General features: G+C 40.6%; 1 protein-coding gene across 1 annotated transcript in view; it reads left to right on the top strand.

Moving 5' to 3' along the window:
* Window positions 1-24,797, top strand: part of UST (uronyl-2-sulfotransferase) — an 84,899-nt gene that overhangs the window by 40,952 nt on the left and 19,150 nt on the right. The window contains 2 exon segments of the mRNA XM_009883294.1: window positions 10,362-10,459; window positions 12,644-12,801. Of these exon segments, the coding sequence (XP_009881596.1) occupies window positions 10,362-10,459; window positions 12,644-12,801 (256 nt within the window).

Below are 24,797 nucleotides of genomic sequence, written 5' to 3'. Positions count from 1 at the left end.
AATCTTCATATGAATAAAAATGTGCTATGCAGCAGCTGTCCTGAAGTTACTCCTTGTGTTCATCAAGATCTAGACCAAAAGTAGTTTCCTTAAATTGCATTAAGGTGTTTTCATATCAGATGCTAGCAAAGGTTTTCTGATGGTAGGAGTAGTGAAGCACTGATATGAGTTAGAGTGGATATGAACATTTTTATGAACAGATTGGACAAATGACAACCCTAGTTTAGATAAACTCGGTTCTCCCTTAGCAAAGGATGGAGTGAAATACTGCTTAATGCCCTGGGTCAGAAGATCAGGGCAGCCTTTCTTGCTGGGACAGGCGACAGCCAGGGCTGCACTGCATCGCCGGGTGTGGTGAGACCACCCTGCCAGGAGGACCCTCACCCGCCAGCTGCATCTCTGTCCACTTCCAGCCCAATGACTTCAGCCTTGTCGTCAGCTCCAGGCTAAGGCTGTCATCTGTCGAAGAATAACTTTATCTGTGCTCCAGAACTACCTCTTGTGAGCATAAATTGCTGGATGTATCTGTTGACTCGCAGCTTTTCTCGCAGGCATTTGTTGGCTAGGGTCCAGCAGCACTGCATCAGGGAGGGCTGAGAACTCCTTGAGTTGGGGGGTACTTCCTGCTCAGCGTTTGCAGAATTGAAAATATGCCATCCCTAATTGACATTATTAAGGGCCATCATCTGAGCAGACTAATTTTCCAGGTTCCTTTATGAAGAGGTGTTAGTAAACAGAATTAACAGATGGACTGTCTCCCTGCTGTTAGTTGCCACTGGGATTCATTCTTGATGGCAGTATAATGGTCTGTGTTTTCGGTCTTCCCTGGATCTGTGCCCTCTCTAACAGGATGGTTATTTAATGCTTATACACTTCTTCCAGCTGGCAGGCACTCTCCCATTTTTTGGCATAATTTCTTTCTATTTTTTTCATCTATTTCCCATACTAAGGCAGTTCAAGGTGAAAAATACAAAAGCGATGGAAAAGAAAGGTATGAGAAGGTGCCTACTTACAACTATGATGTGATTCCGTTCAAATTGGTAAAATAGGGCCTTGACAAATTAGTAATAAGGTTTCTGATAACTGAGAAGAGAGAAATATATCCACCTACGTATTTTCTCAATGTTGTACATCATTATGAGGTAGAAAATTGGGATCTGCATATGTGTTTAATGTTTATTACATCTAAATAGTAGCGTTGTGGGCATCGTTCATCACCTCTGCTATGTTAATGCCAGCAAAAGTTTGTATATGAATTAATAATTTATGCCTGCACTAAATGAGAATATAGATGGCTAGCAGAAGACACTGTTTTGTTAGCTGCTGCTTCACTTGCTCAGATGCCAAGAAGAAGAGCTGAATACGTTGTTGGCAGAAAAGCCAGGCAAGTTAGCCCAGCCAAAAGAGTCCATCAAAAAGAAAAAAGTGGGAATTAAACTTGGCAGCCTATTTGCTTATGTGGTCTGGGGGAGAAAATGAAAAACACATATTTTGCCAGAAAGAAGTGGAAAGTCAATTCAAAGAATCATCCTCTAAAAAAAAAAATAAAATAAGAAATCTATGCTGATGTAATGACAGTACAAATTAAGTCTAAGCAAGCCATAGGTTACCTTAGGCTAGCTTTAAAAAGTTAAGTTTCCTCATTAAAGCACAATAGAAAGACGACTTAACTGAACCAGCCTTCATATCCTAACATTTGAAAATACTTTTATCTTTTTTTCCAGATTTTCATAATAGAATTTTCTGTTGAATAATTGTGCTCTTACGGTACAGGCTTTTTTAATTAAAGAAAAAAAAATCTTATACTCTGAAATAAAATGAAGTTTCATTAACTTGCAAGTATAAATGTCTAGCCTACCAATGTAGTTACTCAGGAAAAGTATCGAGCTTTGAGGAGAGGAATGGAAGATGTATGTAAATCTTATTATACTATCTCTGCTGATGTTTAGGTTTGATCTCAAGCCATCAATAGTTGCTAAGGGTTCTGTAAGCTTCTCACCCCCTCTCAAGTGCAACATTAATGCGCTACCCTGGAGTGTGTGAAACAGAAATATTTAGTATAAGTCTGTAAGCTGTCCTTGTACCATAGGTGAGGAAGGCTTAGCAGAAAGCTCTGAGGAGTTACAGCATTGCTGCTGCTCAGTGGTGCAGTGTGCTGGTATGCTTTGCCCATCCCAAAGAAATGGGGCAGTGTGCATGTTGTCTAGATTAAAGCCGTTTTGGTGTGTGAGAACAGCCAGTCACAGTACACATAGATAACAACAGACATATCTACTCAAACCTTTAAGTTTGGAGGCTGTTTTGAGTACGGAGGTAAGTTCAGTTTCAATCTATACATGTTAATTGGTGAAAAATCATTCCCTGGATATGAAACCTATTTCCAGGCTTTCCAAGGTTTTGTCACAAGTAACAGAAATACTTTTAAATTTTATTTTCTCAAGTTAACTAAGCACTTGCGGGCAGCTCCCTCCACCCTTTCTGAAGATGGCTGGTGGACTTCCCCCTGCCTGGAAGGAAGGAGAGCTGTGTGGCCTGTCTTCTCCATCCATGGTGTCTCTGAGCTGGAGATTCAGAAGAGGAAAGTCTAGCAGTCCTGCTTTATGAAAGTTCCATGCTAGAGAATGAACAAAAATGCTTCTTTAATTTTATTTTATTTAGGTTAAACATTGGAGAACTAGGGTTTCTTTCAAGTTTCGAAAGTGTATTGTTCTTTAAAGAAAGATTTTTCAAAGCAGAGACCTTTATGTTCACCACTTTTTTTTTTTTTTTAATATACAGTTGACTGGCTTCAAATCAATATATTGGTGTGAGTTGCTACCCAGACCAGTAAAGCCAAAGAGGGGACTTGCTCTCAGAAAGGGAACAAAATGTCTTTGGAGCCTTTTGGCTTGCAGTAGCCTGGCTAGACGACTGATACAGAGAAGAGATGAAGTGTGGGCACTTGAAGATTGCCTCTATCCCTAGCTGTCTGTTGTTTCCCCAGAACAGCTGTGTATGTGGTAACTTTTCATAAGAGTCCTTTCAGAAACACCCCAGTGAATAATCAGGAAAACATAGCAGGGTCCAGTCCTCCTAGTTGTCCTTATTGTTTCCTGGGGACTCCCTGGGGGCTTTCTGCAAACGCTGGATTGGCCTTGGTAGCCCCTGGCTACTGACAGCAGGCTGCCACCGCCCCTTGTTTCCCAGACTTTTGTTCCCCTTTGGTAAGACAGTCATCCACAAGAGAGAGACTTTACTGTAGCTTGTAGGTAAACACCCCCACTAGTCAAAGTGAGTGGTTGACTAATGATTTGCTGACAGAAGCGTTGGTTACAAGAAGCATCTGAAGAACTGGAAAAGAGGAGGAGGAAAGAGAGTCTGTTTCCAGAAAATAATAAGTGAAAAAATATTATGGGGGAAAAACCCCGATACATTTGTAAGAGCACATTGCTTTGTTTTACAGGACAGCCTCTGTTTTGAACTAACCTTTAAATAAGATGGCTGGAGGACAGCAGTTTGAATCAAATGAGCTGGCCCTACGGGGTGCTTTTGCTCATCCAACACGCTGCTGCTGGGAGTCCTTGAGACTTTCTAAAGAATATTCTTGTGATCTCCTGCATAGGCTGTTACATTGCCTCCTCCTCTAGCAGTGCACTGAGCCTTACAGAATTATGGGTGATGAGGGCTCTTTTCTTCTCTTCATTCTCCAGTTGCTCTTGCTGCTGCTTTTTATCAAATATATGATTTAGCTGAAGGCAAAGAGTGGTTTGTTGAAAAAATGATAATGAGGAGTTTCTGGGAATTAAAAGAGTTCAAGGATTTTTATTTAAAAAAAAAAACAAAACAACCAAAAAACATATTTCAACTCCTGACAAATATGCAGAGGAAAGGAACTTTAATACCTGAAAAGGTGTGAAATGTCTGTGCAGCCTTTCAAGAGCTGTACAAAAGTGTTCAGAAATGTAAGTCTTCAAAAATAGACATGCCAAGTGGGAAAGAGTTGAAAGGAAAATTATCTGTGACTGAAAACTGGTTTTAAAATGCAAATCTTAGCTCAGCTTTCAAATGTACTTTTTGAGAAAGGTAAAGCAACAATGTATCTTGAACTTTAAGCAGGAAAGTGATGGTTAAAGCCAGCTATAAGTCCTCTTTGGGGATTACAGCCTGAGCTGTTTGGTGCCCCAGGCACTTCTGTGTTTCATGTTCTGTCACCAAAATCCTGTCACTGGCCTCCATCTGCTGTAGCATCTGTCTTCACAGGGCAGACCTAAATCTGTTGCATGGACTCACCAGAGTTGGGTCCATACACCAGAGTATGGACCCATCCTTACTGGATGTCTCTTATAGCTATAGTTTTCTCTTTTTGCAGCAGTTGAGATCCTCATCAGGATGAATGTGAGGCCCACCTCTGCTGTCTCGTCAGTAGCTACCTGAAATCTACCAGGTAGCTAAAAAGAGAGTAGAAGTCCCTGGCATCCGTGGATTTCACAGTGCCACAGAAGAAGGTGCTGGCAGTTTGGGTGGCTCTTATGGCAGTGGCAATATTTGGGCCTAGGGAGGCAGTCAGTGCTGGGGTGAAACGGCTGCGTGCTGTGGTGACTGTTGCAATGACCTCGAGGGAGGTGATTCTGCCCCTCTACTCCACTCTTGTGAGACCCCACCTGGAGTACTGCATACAGCTCTGGGGCCCCCAACATAAGAAGGACATAGACCTGTTGGAGTGAGTCCAGAGGAGGGTCATGAAGATGATCCGAGGGCTGGAGCACCTCTCCTCATAAGACAGGCTGAGAGAGTTGGGGTTGTTCAACCTGGAGAAGAGAAGGCTCCAGAGAGACCATATAGCATCCTTCCAGTACCTAAACAGGGCGTGCAGGAAAGACAGTGAGGGACTCTAGTGTAGCAATATGACAAGGGGTAACGGTTTTAAACTGAAAGAGGGTAGATTTAAATTAGATATTAGGAAGAAATCCTTTACTGTGAGGGTGGTGAGACACTGGAACAGGTTGCCCAGGGAAGTTGTGGATGCCCCATCCCTGGAGGTGTTCAAGGCCAGGCTGGATGGGGCTTTGTGTAACCTGATCTAGTGGGAGGCGTCCGTGCCCATGGCAGGGGGGTTGGAACTACGTGATCTTGAAGGTCCCTTCCAACCCAAACCATTCTATAATTCTAAAATGACTAAAAAAAATGAACTTGGTGACTGAAGACATTAAATGTGGCCTGCGTCGCTCCGAGGGGGACTTGGATGCCACTGCAGCACCACTGTGGTATTTCCATGAGCAAGCCCTGCGTTGTTCACTTTTCTGGGAAAAGACCAGAAGGCAACAGAGGGAAAGAAAAGGGTTTCTGTTGCTTTTTGAGTTGGCAGAGCCAACTGTGAAGGGGCAATCACAGCTGGTGCAGGAGGCATTTGGGGACAGAAACCCACCTTTCGGTTAGCTACATCAGCTCTGCCATCTCGTGGACCGTTTCCCCAGAGTGCCCACAGCTCGCTCTGCAGCCTGCCACTGGTGTCACAATAGACTTGTCCAGCTTACTGTTGTCTCCAGAGGACCATCGTTCCACCTAGTTTGGCACAATCAACCCCACCTGGCAGCACTCCTTGAAGAGGCTCAGTACCGCAATAGAATGGGCTGGGAAGTGCTTGGCTTCGGCTGCGTTGGCAGTGCTGGTTTGGGAAATGATGCCCAGTGCCTGCCTCACCCCACTGCAACCTGCTGCCAGCACCGTTAGCGTAGACGCATGAACAAGTACCAAATGCCTTCAGAATTTGAAAGAAACAGGTCATCTTGCTGCTGTGTGGCTCTAGTTACCCAAATACTTGGTTGAGATTGAATAGAAGCATTAAATATCACCTGATGAAGTAAAAACCCCTCTAATTAGGGTTAAAAATGTGTTGAATTATAGTTTATTTTCCGTTAAAATATGTAGATCATTTGTCTTTCCAAATAAGATTTAGTAAGTCATGTTACATTTATGCTTTAAAACCTTCATACCAACTATACCTTGACTTTTCAATGCTTTTCTGTAGCCTTACAAAGTAGGAAGTTGTGCTTTTCCTTCTCTTTCATGTTTATACTCGCAAGCCCTTTGCTGGGCTGTCATGTTTACATTTTCTTCCCCATCACTCTGCAGCCACCCAGAGCTCCCTAGCTGGGGTCAGAGAAAGCAGCAGATTATTTTTTTTCTTTCCAGCATGATTGTCTTTAGTTCATATGATGCAACGTTGTCCTCAGGATGGAACGGTCAGTTTGACCTCTTTACAAACACCGAGCAAGTATGTGAGGGAACGGTTTACAAGCCACAAGAGGATTCCTGGGGACTCTCAGCAGAGCAGAATAATTTTCCTTGGCTGGCCATGGTGAGGACTAGACTGCACTGCTGACTGTAGTGGCGTATGAAGAACAAACGGCCTTGTAAGCAGGAGAGGTCACCATAGACTGGGCTCGCTCACTGGTTTTCCACATCGTTTTATTTCATTTCCTTTTATGGGAACTTGAAAGGTATTTATTTAGGTCATTGCTTCCTCTGTAGCCTTCATGACACACCTCAACTTCACATCTGCAACCTTCAGACTTAAGTAAGGCGCATGTGCCGGGGCTGGGCTGTAAGCGGGGTCTCCTCCTGGTTTCACAGAAGTTGCAGTATCCCACAAGGGCAGGACTTGGAAAGATTGTCATATTTTTCATTTTGATTTTGAGAGAAGGAAAGGCCATTTCTTTGGCTTCCCATAGGTTAATGGATGGTTAATGGGAAAATATTTGCAAGGCATGTATGTATTTGAGTTTAGAGTCCTCATTTAATATTGTTAGGGATACTAACAATTGCTGTACATCCATAGCATTAAAATTCCCAAAGGAATTTTGTATCCTTGAAATATTTTTAATCATGTGCCGACTTGTTCTTGTGACATGTATGAACTCGCTATGGCAAATAAAACAGTTTGTTTGTTACTAACTTAAAGAAAATATGTTAATAACATAGCTTTGATATATTTCTGATAGATCAGTAGTCTGGCTTGTTGGTGGATTAATAGATTAGGGCACATTGTGATTTTTATATGAAAGACAATTTACAGAAGAAGGAAGTAGATATTACCAATTTACCATTTCAGCCAAAATTGTAACAACAGAAAAATATCGCACTATTGTAAAGAAAGATGGTTTCTGTTGTTACTTGAGGCCCCAGGGCTGGTTCCCAGGCATCCCTCTGCCCTGCTGGAGACAGAAGCCCAGTGGGACCTGATCAGTGTGGATTGTAGCCAGGAGCTGAGGAATAAAATAACATTCCTCTTTCTTTACTGGGAGGTGTGTGATCAAAGTAGCTCTGTTTCTTTCTTTCTGTATCTTTCTCGGCTGTGTTTGAATAATTTTTTTTCCAAGGCTTCTCCAGTGATTTAAATGAGCAAGGCTGTCATCTGTCACCTTGCAACTTTTTTTCTCACATAAAAACCTTTCTGCCCTGAAAGATCTGTGTCCTGCTGGGAGAACGTGCTCTTACTGGGAAATGTAGCATTAATGTTGCTTGGGCTAACAGGGTAACAGTGCCTAGAATAATATAATTTTACCTTAGCTTTTCATGCTCAGAAAGAACAGAAATGCCTGTAAGTCCCGCCAGCAACCGACGAGCACCTTCCTTCAGCTGTGTTTGAGTTTTGTACTGACGAGCACATCTCAGGCCAAGCTTTCTTTCACCCCACCTCTCGGTTAAAAACTGTGATTTCACATCTCATGGAGCTGCATAATTATCATCAAGAAAAATCTCCTCTGAGGGGATGGATGGTGGCTAGTGATTTATTTCACAAATTATGAATACATTAAAATAGGAAAGGCGAGCAGGTGTCGCAAATGCATCAGGACCCTCCAGCAGCGGTATTGCAGATCACAGCGGTGGTGGTAAACGGAGACTGGAAAGGGGCAGTGCTTTTACCACAGAGTAAACCTGGTGCTTCTGATGACCGGAATGTGAAATGTGTGCAATTGTGTGGAGAAAAATTGTAGGTTCCTATGAAGGCATCCCTGACCTTTATCCTAAACCTTGAGTGCATCAACGAGGAGGGGGGAAGATTTTTCTGTTTCGTGCTTTTGCATTCCTTCCACAAATCTAATTTGATGGGACTTGCCACTCGATAGTTTAGATTTGGTTGTTTCGGTGATCCTATAGCACTTTACCCTAAAAAGGAATGCTGAAAATCTCTTTTTGACTAAATACAAGCAATTCACTTGTTAAAGCTGCAGTATTTTCCACATGAATTTACATTGCTTTTATTGTATGGATGTTTATCCAGCCATATTAATAAAATACTGCTTTCAGAAGGACAAGAATCTGTTACGCTACTGGATCGGGGTATTGATACTTACTTATCTCAGAGAATATTTTCTGACTCACTGTATTCATTGTTCTTGCAAAGAAGCAGTAAGTTTCTGTGTTGTGAGTTAATGTCCCTTCACCTTTGTATAGGAGTGAGAAAGGAGGAGCAGCTCTTGGTTGGGTGATACTAATGGGTTTTAAATCTTGCATAATAATACAAACACATAATCTTTTTCTGTCTTCTAATTAATCCATTAATCAAGTGGAAGCTGGCTTGGATATAATTTCAAGTACTGTCAGTACAGTATTTCAAATTTTTTTAAATCCAAGCAACGTATGAATTCATTGCAGATCTCTGCAGGTTCTTACTCAAACTGAAAATATGTATACCTGAAAACATCTCTGGTTTTGTCTATAGTAAGAGCACAAGAAACCTCTGAAGTACTGCAATTTTTAATTCATGTTAAAAAAAACAGCTATTGGTGTGATAGGAGGGACACACGCTGCCTGTGCCACCTTACTGTGCCACCAGTAGATTTCTTAGTAATATTCATAGCATTGAGAATAGGGGGCTGGTTGGCTTCAGCTCAGAGCCTTGATGTCAAAATTCAGGTCTTGACCATAAATCTTTTGCTACATATTTAAGGTAAGCCCTTCAGAGTATGCTTGAATATACTGGGGGGAGCAGGGAAGATGAGGTTTTTGCATCCCAATTGGCAATTTTTATGTTGTTTCCTTTGATAGTTCCTCACCATGTCATTTACTTTGCAGCCCAGGATCTTCTGCTGTGCTTATAAAATTGGATTTACATAAATGTAAGACAGAGGAGAAAACAGCAATGCACTTTAAAAAGCTTGCACACCCAAATGTGCCATTAATGAAGTTAGGCATGAGGGCTGAAGTTCTGGGAAGAGCTTTTCTGTGCTGAGGTCTCAGAAGCGAATGCCACGGCCAGAGGGGCCTGTGCCTCTACGCTGCCCCAGGAGAGCTGGGGATGCTCTCCATGTCTCCCACGCTGCTGAGCACTTCTGTCCTGCAGAGGATGTGTTGCCCACTGAAGTGTTCTCTATCGCGTTTTATTTACTTGCTGAAGTATGAATTTGATTAGTCACTGGTTTGATATTGATGTGTATCAGGCCAATTGCATTATAAAAGCATGTGTCTTTAAGTAAGAATGACGACTGGTTTTGCAAAGATGAGATTGTGTCATCTTTGCTTATGTTGTCTTGCACTTCGTTTTTTTGCCCTGTATGTCTCTTTGGAGTCAGTGGGTCTGCTTAGTGGGTCTATTAGACTCGGTAAGGATAGTGAAATTAATTATTATTGGGCTAGAGTAAAGCTAGAAATGGAATACAGTTCCTCAAGGTTCAGTAGCTATGCCTAGTCTTTGAAAAATGATAAATAGCTCCTAATTAGATGAACAATAAATCAGGAAAATGATAAATACTTTCCAATAAGCCCTTTACTCAGTGAAAGTTTACACGAGAGGCTCAATTCTGAACACCAGAGGAATGTACAGAATTATAATCAAAAGTGATGTATGTTTTTATATCAAGAGCATCAGTGTGAATTATAGCTTAAGTTTGTTCATTCCAGTCACTGAATGAAGCAGAATTAAAAAAAAAAAAAAAAAGGAGAGAAAATAATTGTTGTCTGTTTCATTTATTCTAGCTACTTCAGGTTTCCCCCAGGGTGTATTTAGAAGAAAAAGTCTGACAATAATCTCCTGAATATTTTAAATATAACTCAATATAAAAGTTGATCCATGTGTCCCACTGTGAATCATGCAGTAATCTCAATATAAGAATTACGTTATTTGCAGCAAGAAAAAAAAATGTGGCTTTTGCATTCTAGGACAAAATCACTTCTTTTTTTCTGCCCTCCTGAAACTTTAACGGTATTTAGAAGTAGACAAATTGACTGGTAGATGACTTTTAAGGTATTTGGTATAGCCGCAGCACAATTCTTTGACTCTAAGATGACTGTGTAAGTATGAGATAAAGAAAACGCTTTTTAATAGAGAAAGGAAAATGCAGTATTCAACCTCTTTCTTTTTTTTCTTTCCTCCCCCACAGGACATTAATGTATGTATCCTTGAAAACTACCCTGAATGTTCCAATCCCAGGTTATTTTACATCATACCATATTTCTGTGGACAACATCCAAGATGCAGGTAAATATATACGACATGTCCCAATTTGTTCAGCAACAGCTGTTGCCAACATTTTGTCAGAAACTGGTAAGAAAGAGGCAACAGTTATTTGAAGTACAAGAGAAAAGTGTAAGTACAATTTACCTGCACTGTAATTTTGTAATACATGCTTTAGCACTGCTCAGATGCTCGTATCAGGCCTATATCTGAGGAATTCCAGTAAGAAATAGTAATCGTGCTTAAAACTACATAAAGACTGTAATTTTGTAATACATGCTTTAGCTCTGCTCAGATGCTCGTATCAGGGCTATATCTGAGGAATTCCAGGTTTCTAGGTCTGTGTAAGAAATAGTAATCATGCTTAAAACTACATAAAATGCAGCCTTCTACTGCTGTAATTGAGCTAGCTCATTTTAATGTGTCTATTTATGCTGTTATTCATATCGCTTTATTATTGATACTGCTTAGTAAACTTTTATGCAATAATATGTGAATAATTTTAAATACCTTCTTTTTTTCAAATACTTTTGTGTTCTTGGTCACAGCATTTTCTGTATTAGTTTTATTAAACTTCAAGGTATTCTGTTTATTTATTGTTACTCCTTCTCCATAGTGGAACAACTGCACATGTCTTCAAAAATGTCTTTCAAGAGCCATACTTTCTCGTAACAGTAATAACAAGTGAAAATGTGTTCATTCTTATGTCTCAGTTTCTAAGTGTCTTTGCTGTAAAATCCTGCTTTTTTTTTTTTTTTTGCATAAGCGACAGTATTAAGAAACAAAATAGATTCATAACTTCATGGTCCCTTCCAACCTAGATGATTCTGTGATTCATCTTCGTTACACTTTTTTTATATATACTTTGCAATTGCAATTGCAAATGCTTATGTTTGCACACTTAACTTGTCTATACGAGTAATCCCATTAATGACAGTGATATGCCTGAATACTTCCACAACATATCTCTATGAGATTCCCAAGCAATATATTGAAATACTGTTTTGTAGCTTATTACAGATCTGTCTCCTATCATGCTCTTGCACTTCCTTCAGCTACTTCCTAGTCTCACAAGGAACTACAAGGAGGAGGATCGTAGTATTTGTTAGGACACTCTGCTCTTCCAGAAAATGGACCACTGCAAAGAAGGTGGTGGGGAAAAACCTACTCCAGGTCTGCTTTAGTGGGAGCGTAAAGTAGGAAGCTTTTCCACATATCATGAGAAGAGCTTCTGGCAAACGTTGGAAGTTCACTATCGCATAGAATTTTCAATAGCCTAATGGAGTCAGGGAAGAGGTATGATTTCCAGCCCTTCTCAGGTATCCTGTGTGACTCGGATGTTCATCATACCATCTGGGCCCTGGGAAAAACCTAGTTTCCTTTAGTTTGGGACACTGGTGTTATATCCCTTATCAATATGAATGCTGACTGCTGTTCCCAGGACATAAGTTAATAAGAGTTTGTCTAAGGAACTTAGTATTCATATGCTTGTCGAACCTAATTGTGCTTCTGTGAAACTATGAGAGAAACATAAAGATGTACTGGTTTCATGCCAGCTTCTTCCAGTGGGGAAAAAAAGATAGAATAACCCTAAACTGATCTTTAAAACCATTATCAGTCAGGGCAAACAAACGCAAATCCTGCAGCAGAGCTGCAGGGCAGTCAGGGGTAGCAGCAGGGAAAGGGAAGCTCCTGGAGACTTTGACAGAAGTTCAAATGAAGAAATGAAGGACAGGGTGGGAAACAGGCCAGTAGCCTCCTGTGCGGTATTCACTGGGTAACAGCAGGCAGTGATTGCTCACAGCAGTTCTGATGTGGTTCAGGGACCCCACCACCCCTTCCTCACCCAGGGAAGTCATTCCTCCTGTGAGATGGGCTGTGATTCTGAGTTGAAGAACAGGTGTTCAGAAGTGTGAGCTTTTAAACAACTTGGTGAAAGATGTCTACAGAACTGAGTACTTCCACGCAATGATTAACCTCCTTTTAATGTGATCATGTTTTTACATGCCAAACTAAGTCTAGATGTTGTGCAGAGAAGCTCGGTAAACCACTCAGGTTTGATGGGGGGGGGGGTTATGTTCTGTTGGAAGTACAGCACTGAATATATTTGATTCAGTTGTGTTCTTGGCTTGAATTTCTGAAGTAAATGCATATTTAAACTTTTTTTAATTTTCCCTTTCCTTCTCTCCCTCCATTAATTTCGTACAGGGAGCCTGGTGAATGGGCCCTTGAAAGAGCAAAGCTGAACGTTAATGAAAATTTTCTGCTTGTGGGCATTCTGGAGGAGTTGGAGGATGTGCTGCTTTTATTAGAAAGATTCTTACCTCATTATTTCAAGGATGTGCTTAGCATCTACAAAAACCCAGGTAACTTTTCCCATTAAAAAGCTGTTCTTATAGAAACTTTGGGATAACCTGCATGGCTGCTGAAAGGTAAGTGTTTATGTCTTATTGAGTCAATGAAGAAATTTGTCTCCCTTTTAGGGAGCAGATTTGATTGATGGGAAAGGGTACATATTCTGCTTTTATTCTTACTGTGTGGTTTTAATTCCTGGTGCTTGGTGCTTCTGTGATCTTGCAGCATGCCAGAAAGCTTCCCATTTGCCACTGGAGTGGCTTTTTCTTCTTTTAGTTCTGTCATACTTGGCTCTCAAATAATATTGTCAAAATACTCTCAAAATGGTGTCAGCAATATCTACCTAAGTAAACCTTCAAGAAACAGTTTGGGGAGCTGTACTCTTTGGGGATTCTCCAGTACCAGGATATTTATTTTCCCTCAACCTTGAGTAAGACTTGCTGTGATATTAACTAATTATGATGAAGTGAACCTCCAGTTAAACTGAGGTTAGGTAAAGTACAAATAAGAACGTGCATTTATATCACTTTAAGTACAGGAAACAGACTTAGGTGGACTTGACTAGAGAAATTAAAAACAGAAAGCACTTAATCTAGCTCTTAATTTGCACCCCCCATCACTCTGAAAGGGTTCTCTCTTCTCTGTGTCAGTCCATCCCTCCCAATGCTTATTTATAGCTAACTTCTTTAGAAGACAGTCTTGCGTCCTATGCCTAAGCCAAGAAATAAGATGCTTCTGTGGGGCTGTGCATGTCATTCCGGCAGAACTGATTTCCTCCTTATATTTGACTGGGCCATCAACATTGTATGAAGCAGAGAGGGGTAAAACTTCCTTCTTGCTTGGTGACTAGGTTGCATTCGTGTCAGTGTGAAATGCCTACAGCTGCAGAAATGTGTTTGTACCAAGTTGTATACTAAAAACACATGAATCAAAGATTGAATTTTGTTTGTAATGCATGCAGCTGATGTCTGTCTTTTGACTGAGAGCAGCTATCACAGTAAGCTTTGGAGCTCTCCATAATCTCTCCAAAGCTCTCACTTTGGCGAAATTATGTGTTTCTGTCCATAACCAGGAATTATGGGTGACTGTCCACCAATCCCAGCTTCCAGGATGCATCTTTGAAAGTTTTGTATTTAGCAATAATGCAGATGTTACAGGGAAAGTGTGACATTCCTCCTCTGAACATGATTTCAGTGGGCTGTTATCTGCTTGCAATAAGGCAGTTAAGGCAGCTGTTTAGAAGGTGTGAGTGTTACTTTGTTGTGGTACTATTTCCAGACATAGAGCTATTTTGCTCCATAAGAGACATCAGGAGAGCATGGTACATTCACATGGTACATGGTACATGTTTCATTCACATGAAACAGTGCCCAGTTTTGGATCCGTTATTTCTCTTTTCTTTGTAAATTAAAAAATAAAAATACTTACATTTGTAATATGTGGAAACCTTCTTAAAGGTTTGCACAATTCAGTCTCCAAGGTTTTCCCGTAGGGATGTTAGATGAGAGGGAGGCAGAGGATCAATAGAAGGATGCTCTTTGCAATAAGCAGACTTTTCTTTTGGAATCTATAGGATTTCCTAGCTGTTCTGTGCACCACAGATTTTCACTTCTCTTACAATAGGGGAAGCTAACAAACAGCACGTTAGGGTCTCGATTTTTGACAGGGTGCCCTAGAAATTGTCAGGTGTGAAATAAGCAATCTCCCAGAATCGTTAAGTGCTGGATAATCTTTTTGTTCTCTGTGTATATTCCAATATCAGGGGAGATTTGATCCTCTGTTTCAGGACAGTGATTTCCTTTGGGATTTCATGTGTAAGACTGGTCTTGTGTCATGTCTGAACGTTCATCTCTTTCCTTCAGTATTCCCCATGCAGATTAAACTTTTGTTTTATTTTTCCCATTTACTTATTGGCAAGGAAGAATAGAAAGGAAGCAGTTTCCTTGTGTTAACTCTCTCTTCCTCTTTTCATACGTGCATATGTTTGTAGTTTTTTTCTAGTCATAATTATTTTCAGGTTATTTCTGAGTTGGTGCTAATGCTTTCAAGAAACTTAACAGAATCAGCCGGAAAGAAAAAAAAATTAAAAATCCCAGTGCCGTCTAAGAAATCCTACATCATTCTCCTCAGGGCACCTTAGACCTGATCTGCAACACCCTCTGCTGTTATATCATGAAGTGCTGGGAAGAAGAGATATTATTCTGACCAGCTGTGTGGGGATCCCACAAAGCAGCAGATACTTTGGGCCAAAACTGACCTTGTGTTGCAACTAACACTTGTGGATTAAATCTATACAATTTATAGTTTTCTCTGCTGACCTGCTGATCCACCTGAGATACTCTTATGGCAGTCTTTCCTCTTTTTGTGTAAAGAAAGTAAAGCTTTTCCAGAACTTACCATTTATCAGTTGAGTATATTGAGATGAGAAAAAGACAGTGAAGGACCATGTACAGGAAGGTGATTCACTTCCAGGTCAGTGAATCTCTGCACCAGAGTTCACTGCAGTAAGTGGTTTTGGATTAGACACAATTCAAAAATCGGATTTGTAGAGCTGCTTTGAAGCAGAAAGTAACTGAAGAAAGGCAATTTCCATCCAGTGTTGCTTTAGTGGATTACGTAGATTAGAAAGCCGAGTAGGAAATTGGTGATTGCTGTCCCACCAACATCATAATATAAACCAAATTAAAAGCACCTACCTCTTACTGCAGGAAACAAACTGCTGGATGTTATCAAACCCATAACATCACATGTGCATTTAAGACATGTCTGTGAGAGTTCTGGATTAAACCTCTTCTTCTTCTCAAACTTGGGACACTCCTCCCTCGTTACAGGAGCTTTGGGTGGGCACCAGATCACTACAGCTTCCATCCAAGCAAACTTCTTATCGGAAGCCTTCAATCTAAGTTGATGCTAACAGTAATCAGGAAACCTGAAAACTTTTCCTCATCTCCGTTTCATTTTAACCATGAAAGCCATATTCAAGCTTCTTTGTTTCTTCTGTGTCTATACTAAAATTTCTGAGACACCGTGTAACAACATTTATTAAGGAACTCTTGCTCAGTGTCCTCCTCCTAGGTAGAAGACAAAGCCTGTAGCCTTTCTACCTTCAAAAATACTTAGCTGCTATTGTTCTGAAGCAAAAGATCAGTAAAACTGTGGCTCTATTAATGACTGAGATAACTGCTTAATGCCTTATGACTTGAGTGCTTTTGTCAGTGATCCTAATGATTTGTTTTATATAAGCTGGCAGAAGGAAACTGCAGAAAGGAAAATATAAAAAAATTAAGGGAGTGAAATGCAGTTGACTTGTTCAGGCATTATCACTAACAGTTGGTTATTGAGATTTTTAATACATTTTGCTTGCCAGATGCTGTGTGTTTGTCCTGTGCTGACTTCTTCTTTTCTCTTTGATGGTGTCACATTTTGAAGTGCACACAAATTTTTCTCAAATTTTGTGAATTTAAAAAAGTTGGTAATTCTGCATGACAGGAAATTTTAGCATCAGAGGACACTAGGAGGATAATTTTCTTCATTGCCTTAATAAAAATGTTGCCTTTGCCTAATTCATATATCAAATATTTTGACTTGTGCGTTTTATAACAATGTGCAACAAAATGTGAAAGCTCCTTGTGGTGCTAAAGTTTTCATTGGAACCAATCTGTTTTTATCTTGTAGAATACTTGAGAGCTGCAGGCTTCCTGTTTTTCTCCTTTTCTGCTCTCTCCTTGAAATTAAGTATTTTCTCAATGTTGATACCAAGTCAAGAATTGCGAAAGGACTGTTTTGCCGCCTGTTTTGTCCAAAATGACAAACTCTTCCTGCCTTGACAGCCAGAACTGCCTTTGACAAGAGATCAGGGTGGAGGGGAGAGGGAGGTGGTGGATAGATTGTTGAATAGATAGATGGATCAATAGATGGGTAGAATGAATAAATAAATAAATACCGTGTTTACTAGATTTCTTTGCTAACACAGTAAAATTTGCTCAAAATTTTGTCTCACTTTTTTCCCCAGCATTGAAGCAGATAGGGTCCTGTTGCAGAGCCTTGGATTATATTTACTTCAAAATTTGGAAGTATTCCTTAACTCTTTGAAAGGCTTGACATACTCACAGCCTAACTCTACATGCAAAATCTCTCCTCACTCTCAGGAGCACAACTGAAGGAAAAATAATTGGTCAGTCCTGTTCGTTTTTGCTGGCTGTAGCTCACTTCCGTAGCCTGGCTGCTAGCCAGAAAGCAGAGAATACTTACACAGTTTCTTTTGAAATGGGCACGTGCGGGTTTTGTATCTTTGGTGTTTTTAAAAAGCAGAAAATACACACTATACACAGCAAAACACAGAATTTTCTTCTGCCTTGTCAATTTCTGTGGCATGGGGTAAAAGTTAACAGCATCTAATGTAAAAGAATAGGCAATAAAATGTTTTTTATCGCCTCAGAAATAACCCATATCCTCTCACCTTTCTGCAGTTCATAAATTTTCTTTGGCACCAGGAGCCTTATAAAAACACTTCTTCCCAATACCAGAAAAAAAATATCTTTGTTTCTTGAAAGTTACATTTTGTGTGGAGAATGTGTAGATCTTACTCTAAAGCAGGAAGACTGGCTTAAGCTTTTCAAACAGTGAATTTTATTGAGTGCAATGAAATTACTTATGCTGTCAGCTGGAAGAAAATATATTGTTCAGGTAAACTGTAAAATGTGGGTTTTTTTGAAAATGCAATACAAGTGTGATTCTCCTTAAGAATCACATTTCCATGGAATGTTGTTTACTATAGTAGTAGTATTATTCAGGCTAATATAAACTTGCTGATTTTTTAAATCCGTTTTGTTCATGAATACTGGCAATGGAGTCTTGACGCTTTCTATTTATGAGCTTCCACTTCTCTTCAAACCCAGTAAGGAGGGAGATGCTGCCATTTGTCGTTATTGCAAGGGTGAGGTCTTGTAAGGCAGATGGTGAAGCCTTCTTTGATGGAGTTAGGAAAAGGCTGGGAAGCCTTTGCACAGTGCTGAAGATCGCTCCTGCGGAGGGGTAGCACTGAAGATGGGGCATGCCTTCAGATGATTCCTGTGCTGGAAGTGGAAAAGAGCATTTTCCCACTCCTTGTCAAAATGAAACACCGGAAGTGGAGAAGGCTGAGAGAGGCTTTTCTTTCTTTCCTTCCAGGACATCACTTTTTTAGCAGGAAAAAGGTGCTCCCCATAGTCTGGCTGATACCTTCAGTACTAAATCATTATGGCAGCCTTTCTCCAACCCTGGTCTTGGATTGCTCTGGCAAGATGTGGATGTTATGCATTTGGAAACGTTCAGGAACTGAGAGTCATTGCTGGAAAACTTGTTGTGATATAAAGAAAGCAAAGGGAGGGTGCAGAGGGAAGCAGAGGGAAGATCCCACTGTTCTTTTTTCCCTCGGTGAAACTGGAATGGATGTCTTTGCAGGCACAACCTCCAAGAGCAAAAACTCTGGGTAAGAAATGTTGAAACAAGTCTAATGGAAAGAGACAGTGATTTTTGTGCAGTGTCCTTAAACAGTGGTCATCTTATGTTCTGCCTTTGTTAAACACAAAAGAAAGGAAAGGAAAAGATTAGGACAAGTGATCTGCAGCTTCTGATAGTCTGCCAGCTTCTCATGAGCTATACTTTCTGGAGAGGGAATATATTGGCTCATTTCTTGTGCACAAATGTACAACCTTTCTCCTACAAGCATATGCACTCTTGATGTGAGAGTAAAAGCAGCTTGGATTAGATTCAATTTAAATGCTGAGACTTTTTTGCATCACTTCTTTGCATCTGCTACTTTCTTAAAACAGAATTTGGGAAAACTTTGAACACATTCAAATGTTCAAAAACTTTGGAAACTCCAAACATGTTGTCTTTTCTTTTGCCTCACACTCTAAACCAGCTTTGTGCTTTCCCTAAATAATACTCTCAAGAGGAATCGCTGTGTATGAAAGTTTTCTACAGAAGAGGAAAATTCAAAATTTCACGTGGAGGTAGAAGATGAAGTTGGACTTGGGAAGTAACTAAGTGCGTAACACTTTCTGTGGCATGTTCCCATCCATTATGTGAAGCGAGTTGTATGTGCGACTTAAAAATTTGTCCAGAAGGTGGTGTAATCTCCCTGCTTTTCCAGGACTTGCAGAGGACTTGAACATCGTGCCAGTGGTTATAGCACATGTGAATTTACATTCTGCCTGGGTGGCGTTTTCTTCTTTATCACCCAACATCCTGTTCTGAAAATAGAAAATAAAAATGGGAAATGTGAACAAACCATTCCTTTCTTCTCCCTCTGAAGTCTAAACTTCCAAAATTACATAGAAGAACACTCTGAAACAATGTGTATGCTAAAATAGGCAGTTTAAGCTCTAGGAAGAGTGTTTAATTGTGTTTTTGTTTCTTGTAAAACAAATTCCCAGTTCTCTGTGTGCAAGAAAGGCAAGGAAAGAGGAAGAGGCACAGCACATATCCCCGAGGACATTTGGTCCCAATTAGGTCGAAAGTTTCTAGGAGATTCTGCACAACTAATCTGTTCCTTGGTTTGTTCTGTAAAGCTGAAGGTAGTGTCAAAAGCTGTAGATACATTATTTAGCTCTTCAGCCAAGAAAATGCAAGGTTTGGAGAGCAGGGACAAAACCGGCCTGCCTGATCTGGAATGCCTTGAAGTAGTGTATCTAACTAGTGGATCCAGCAGCAATCAGTGATAAGTGCACTCAGTGGAAATATCCTTTCTTTTTCCAGTGCCATAAAAGGAAAATACGTTGTTTTCTGTATTTCAGAGTTTTCAAATCCCACTGTGACTAAACTAAGCAGTTTTAAGAATAGGAGCTCTTTGAAGGATTTGAGTGCTTCTGGGCTTTCTCATGACTCTGTGTCTTTCAAAAGATCCGCTAGGTCTTTGGAAGATTTGTCTCGGAAGCTAAACTTCTCTGTGGCAAGTTCTGCAGCAAAGATTGGCCGCTCATAACAGGTGCAGTTCTTGTTCTGCTGGGGAAGGTGAAGCCACTCCAGACTATGCGTGTGTTGCGTGAGAGATATAACTGTGGCCCAAAAGGTTTCTCCAAGGTAGTATCAGTCTCATTGTTAAAATACAAGCAACAGTAAAGGTGCAGCAAGAGAGTTTGGCATGGCTTTCCAAGCCCACGTGGCGCTTGTATGTGTCCAGGCTTAAGTCTGCTGTATTTGCTGTTCCCTGCTAGCGTGTACTTGTTAGGTGGGAGTTAGCTCATATGTGCATGGTTACGCAGCAGAGCATTTGCCTATAAATACATCTTGTGGCCCAAAATGAATGGCGCATTTTGAGACACAAAGTGAGGTAGCTGAGAACCTGATGTGACAATGATACTCCAGGTAAATCTTCTCCCTAAGCTTACAGAGCAGGGAAGTGCAATTTACAGGTCCATCTGCCAGACATATTACTATGGTTCTGCTTTCTCCTAGAGTCAAGATGAGTGGTTGACTTTGTAAGTACAGCAGCACCAGCAATAATCACTGAGATCAGGTGAGAAATTGATATATTTCATATCGGCAGGTTGGTATGGTGAGCATGGTTCAGGAACTGGAAGAATGAGGAGGGACAGTGTTGATCCACAGTGCCCCTGCCTAGCACTTCTGGCATTTGAGGAGGTTGGCCGCCTTCCAGGTCTCACCACTGAATATGGCAAAGAAGGATATGGTTTCTCTGCTTGCCAGTTACAATGAAGATTTTTAAATCCTTATTTTAGGCTTGGATTATCACAGGAGTTAAATTTGTAAAGGCTCTGCTCAGAATGAGTTGTGGTGAAAGGTGAAGTCCATGTTCCCTTAAATCATCCTTTGAAAAACCTAAATCAAATGTTTATCTTCTACTAAAGTTTCTGGACACGTGAGCTCATAGCCTGGTTCTGACAACCTACAATGTATTGTAGAGATAGGCTAAGTATTTTTTCATAGAATTACTGCATCTTTCCTTTCTTTGTGCTATAATGCATGTATATACAGAGCTTGTGCTCTGTAGTCTGCTGCCTTTTTTCTGTTCCTTTCCACCACCGTACTGTTCTTTCCCATCAATTGGCAAGGTCTTTACCTGAAGCCAAACACACTTTATTTTTCGCATGCTCTTGTCTGAGCCTCTCCATCATGAGCAGAGTTTCTTGTCTCTAAACTTTCTGTATAATGCGTTTATACCTGTAGGATTATGAAGACTGAGACCACCTACAGCATCATCTTCATCTTTCAGTGCAATTCCAAAAGACTTCAGCCTCCAGATTTCGCATTTCATCCCACATGTTCATGATGCTTGCATTGTTTCAATTTCCTTTCATCAGATCTATTGGTGGGCTGTCTGGTTTTGGAGTAAACCCACACAGATGTAATTTCATACTTTGTTGCAGTAAAAACAAAACTTATTTGTGGTCTAAATCCTAAGGGCCCAGTAAACCAAACCCTTGCATCCCATATATCCAGAATTCATGTGTATTTTTTTGTGTGTGTTAGGAGATCATTTTGAAGGGCTGGTGCTGGTAGCTTTCAAGCAACTGTCATGTTTCTCTAATGAGCATATCGGTCACTAAAGATGTTATGGTTCATAACAGTCCTCCTGCTGTTCATCTGAGTTCGATTCCGTGATGCATCTTTTGAATGTTTCCTGTTCCTAGTATAATAAAATGAAAAACCCGTGGACAAGCAGCTTTGTTAAAGCTCTGGCACAGAGGGAAGGCTGCATTCGGATACAGCATTAGCTATATCTCATAAATAATCCAGGGTCACTGATGACAAAACACCACAAACTTTTTAATGACAGGCAATTAAAGTTTGGAACAACAGTTCATTCCTTCTTGACTAACTTACTAAATAAAATCATAATGCTATTTTAATCAGTAACATTCCAGCTAAACCTCTGTTACCGCTTCTGTTTTAAAAATAGCATTTCAATAAAAAGTTTAGCAGTAACAGGTTATGCAAATTGCTTCTTGGATAACTTTGACCTCTGATTCAGGCAACAGAAGGCATAGAGGAGGACGTGGATGGCCATTAAATCCCAGTTAATAGGCCTACTTCTGTCCCTAGCTGCAGCTCCAGTATGCTTACACAGGTCTTCATTTCACCTACATTATCATTGCATCCCATGGTACATTTTCAGCATCAGTGTTTTGGGAGAAATATCTTTTAACTGAAAACGGAGCATATTTGGCGTTGAAGATACAGGAACACTATGGAGTAGATCTCAGAGCTGACTATTCGCTTTGCTTTTAGGACCATAATCATATTTACAGTCTTCAAAGAAGGCTATTATATTTTTCCCTCAGACTAATAGTAAGTCCTGTCTATTGTATCAGTGATAGAATAGGCTCCAGGTTAAACTCATTATTCTTATCCCTGAGGCATCTTGCAAGAGCAATGCAAGTACCATGAGACAGTATCTTTCATGGCTCAGAAATGTTTTGAAAAATATTAAAGGTAAAATAACTACAGAAAAAGCAAATTGATTATAAAGAAGCTTTTACCTGTAATTTTTGTTCAGTAGAGACCAGCAGCCATTCCTAAGGAATTACTTGGGTTTTCACATAAACATTGCAATTTGAAATCAGGTTTTTACAGTGATACAAATGAGCTGCTATAATAATTAAAATGGTGTAATAACTAAAATGAGGAAAACATGAAAGAGCATAAATTCTGACAAGTTAGGTGTGAAATTACAACAAGGCACTTTCTGGCATGCAGCTTGCTAAAAGCATTAAAGTTAATACCAAAAGGTTTTTTTAAACCACATCAGAACGAGGTGGCCCACCAGAGAGTTGGGGAGAGGGAGACAGCGGTGGGTAGCTGGGAGAGATGGCACAGAGGCAGTCTCAGGGAAGAGACAGCCCCAGAGTACATCTGTAAATAGGCCAGTTACTTCCAGAGGACAGTGTATTGTGCTCTAAGTCATCTTAAGACCACTGTTGTTATTATTAGAAAAGAAGGGAAAAAATTAGTAGCATAAATGTCAGCAAAGTGCAGGAATTGCCCCTTGATTACAAGGTTATGAGAATTAAAATGAAGGAAATAATTCAGAAGTGTAGCTCTCAGCTGCTACACAGGAGTCCTTTTGGTATGTCTCCCAGCCATCCCTCCTGAGGGGATAACCTTCTCACTTGTGCATAGCTTCACACCATGCCTGTGCTCCTCCTTCGGAGCCCCTTTGCTTTACCTGCTCTGGAGGCAGTTTGTGGTGCTGGAGGGCTGACCCCTTGCTCTTCCAAGAGCGAGTCTTTCTTGGAGTTTATGTTCCCTACTTCCTTTCCCAGTTGGAATTTCCCAGCCTTTTTATCTGTCCCTCATGAAAACTTGCTCTCCAAGAAGCTATAGCAAGAGAAGAAGTTTTTACTAAATATGGCTAGGAAGATTCCTTTTTTCTTCTTTTTCTCTCTTCTTGGAGTGGAATCACAAATTTACAAACGTAGTAAGAAAGAGCGCCTTCCCCTCCGCTGCTCTCTAGGCTCATCTTCCCTGTCTCCTCCCTTTCTTCCAAATTGCATTCCCATTGTGTTCTTTAATTAGGATCTTCTTTCCACTTGGCCTGTTTTCTCTATCTCCAACATTTGCACAATTGCTACTGCACTTTATAAATCTCATCTTTTGAGTTGTACTCATACTGTTTGGACTCAATTGAGTAACTTCTCAGTTACTTGCAGATGCCATCTATAATACAGATAACAGATTTGGTGTTAGGGTGTGGTGGTTTTTTCTCCTTTGCTCTCTTTCCTCTTTGGCAGCGTCAGGAGTGCTGCCATCAGAGCTAGTATTCACCAAGTATCTTTTAGAAACTGAAATTGCCAACTCTGTGGTGTGTCCTGTCATTCAATCAGTGGCTATTTTGGTAGAAAGGAAGGTAGTTAACATGACTCCAAGCTTTTAAAGGGCTGCAATGGTCACCTGGGCAGCAACAGATGAAAGAATCCAATTTATGTACTGGTAGGAACTATAATAAAGAATGGGATTCATAGGCACTTGGGAAGAGTCAGTATGGCATTTGGAGAGCCTCACAAATCAACTAGTTCCTTGAAGGAGTCAGCACGCACAGGGATGTGAGATAGTACAGGTGTGATTTTCAGCAGTTTTATCAGGATCTCTATCCAAAAGCTCTTAAAGAAAGTAAGTTGTCAGGATATGAGAGAGAATGTTCTCCTGCAGGATAAAATTGGTTAAAGAGGTAGGCATTAATTGTTTGGTTGTCTCCCCTTACTTTGAACAAGCAGGGGAGTCCCGCAGGGACTGTGCTTCAGCCTGGGGTAATTGTTCTCTTAAAAAGATGAGACTGAGGTGATAGAGGTCACTGCCAATATGAAGCAGCAAGAACAACATTGAAGTGTTTTCATAATTGTAACAAAGCAATGTATTAAAATTCAGCTTACATACAGTTTAGGAGGTCTGTCCTCGGCACTCAGGACTGCAGTCTGCTGATGCTCTGGATCCTGGTCTGTGTCCAGGTTGCTAGGAAAGTGCACAGATTGTCAGACGGATGGGTATTTTTTTGTGCGCAGGAAAGCAGATTGCCCTAGACACTGGGAAGCACCATTTCTATGGCAAAGAAATTTTTATGCAAAGCTAGATCAGTTTTTCCAGATGGCAGAAAATGGTGACGCAGGACATAAAGGCTAAATCTCAAGAGCAACTGAAGGAAAGACATTCACATTTCAGATCCTGCCCTAGCTGCAAAGCAGGGAGTTCATACAGCTGTAGTTCTGATCTACATTTAGTTGTAGGTGATTCGGGAGCATCAGTACGTACCTGCTCTTCCTCCAGTTTATCCTTTCTCTTTCAAGTCTGTGTTCTGGGTAGGCAAAAGGTGGCAAGGATGATGGTGAAGCCAAACAAAGGTAATTTTTCTGCAGAAACACCAAGTCTCATTTGCCAGCTAGACTTACCAGAGGAAGAAAGGCCCAGAGGTGGGCCTGTGTAAATCTCATTAAGTTCAACAAGACCAAGTGCAAGGTCCTGCACATGGGCCAGGGCAATCCCAAACACCAATACAGGCTGGGCGGAG

The sequence above is a fragment of the Charadrius vociferus genome, unplaced genomic scaffold (genome assembly GCF_000708025.1).
Source record: "Charadrius vociferus isolate BGI_N301 unplaced genomic scaffold, ASM70802v2 scaffold114, whole genome shotgun sequence".
Classification (NCBI taxonomy): Eukaryota; Metazoa; Chordata; class Aves; order Charadriiformes; family Charadriidae; genus Charadrius; species Charadrius vociferus.
This window is presented reverse-complemented; position numbering and strand designations above follow the sequence as displayed.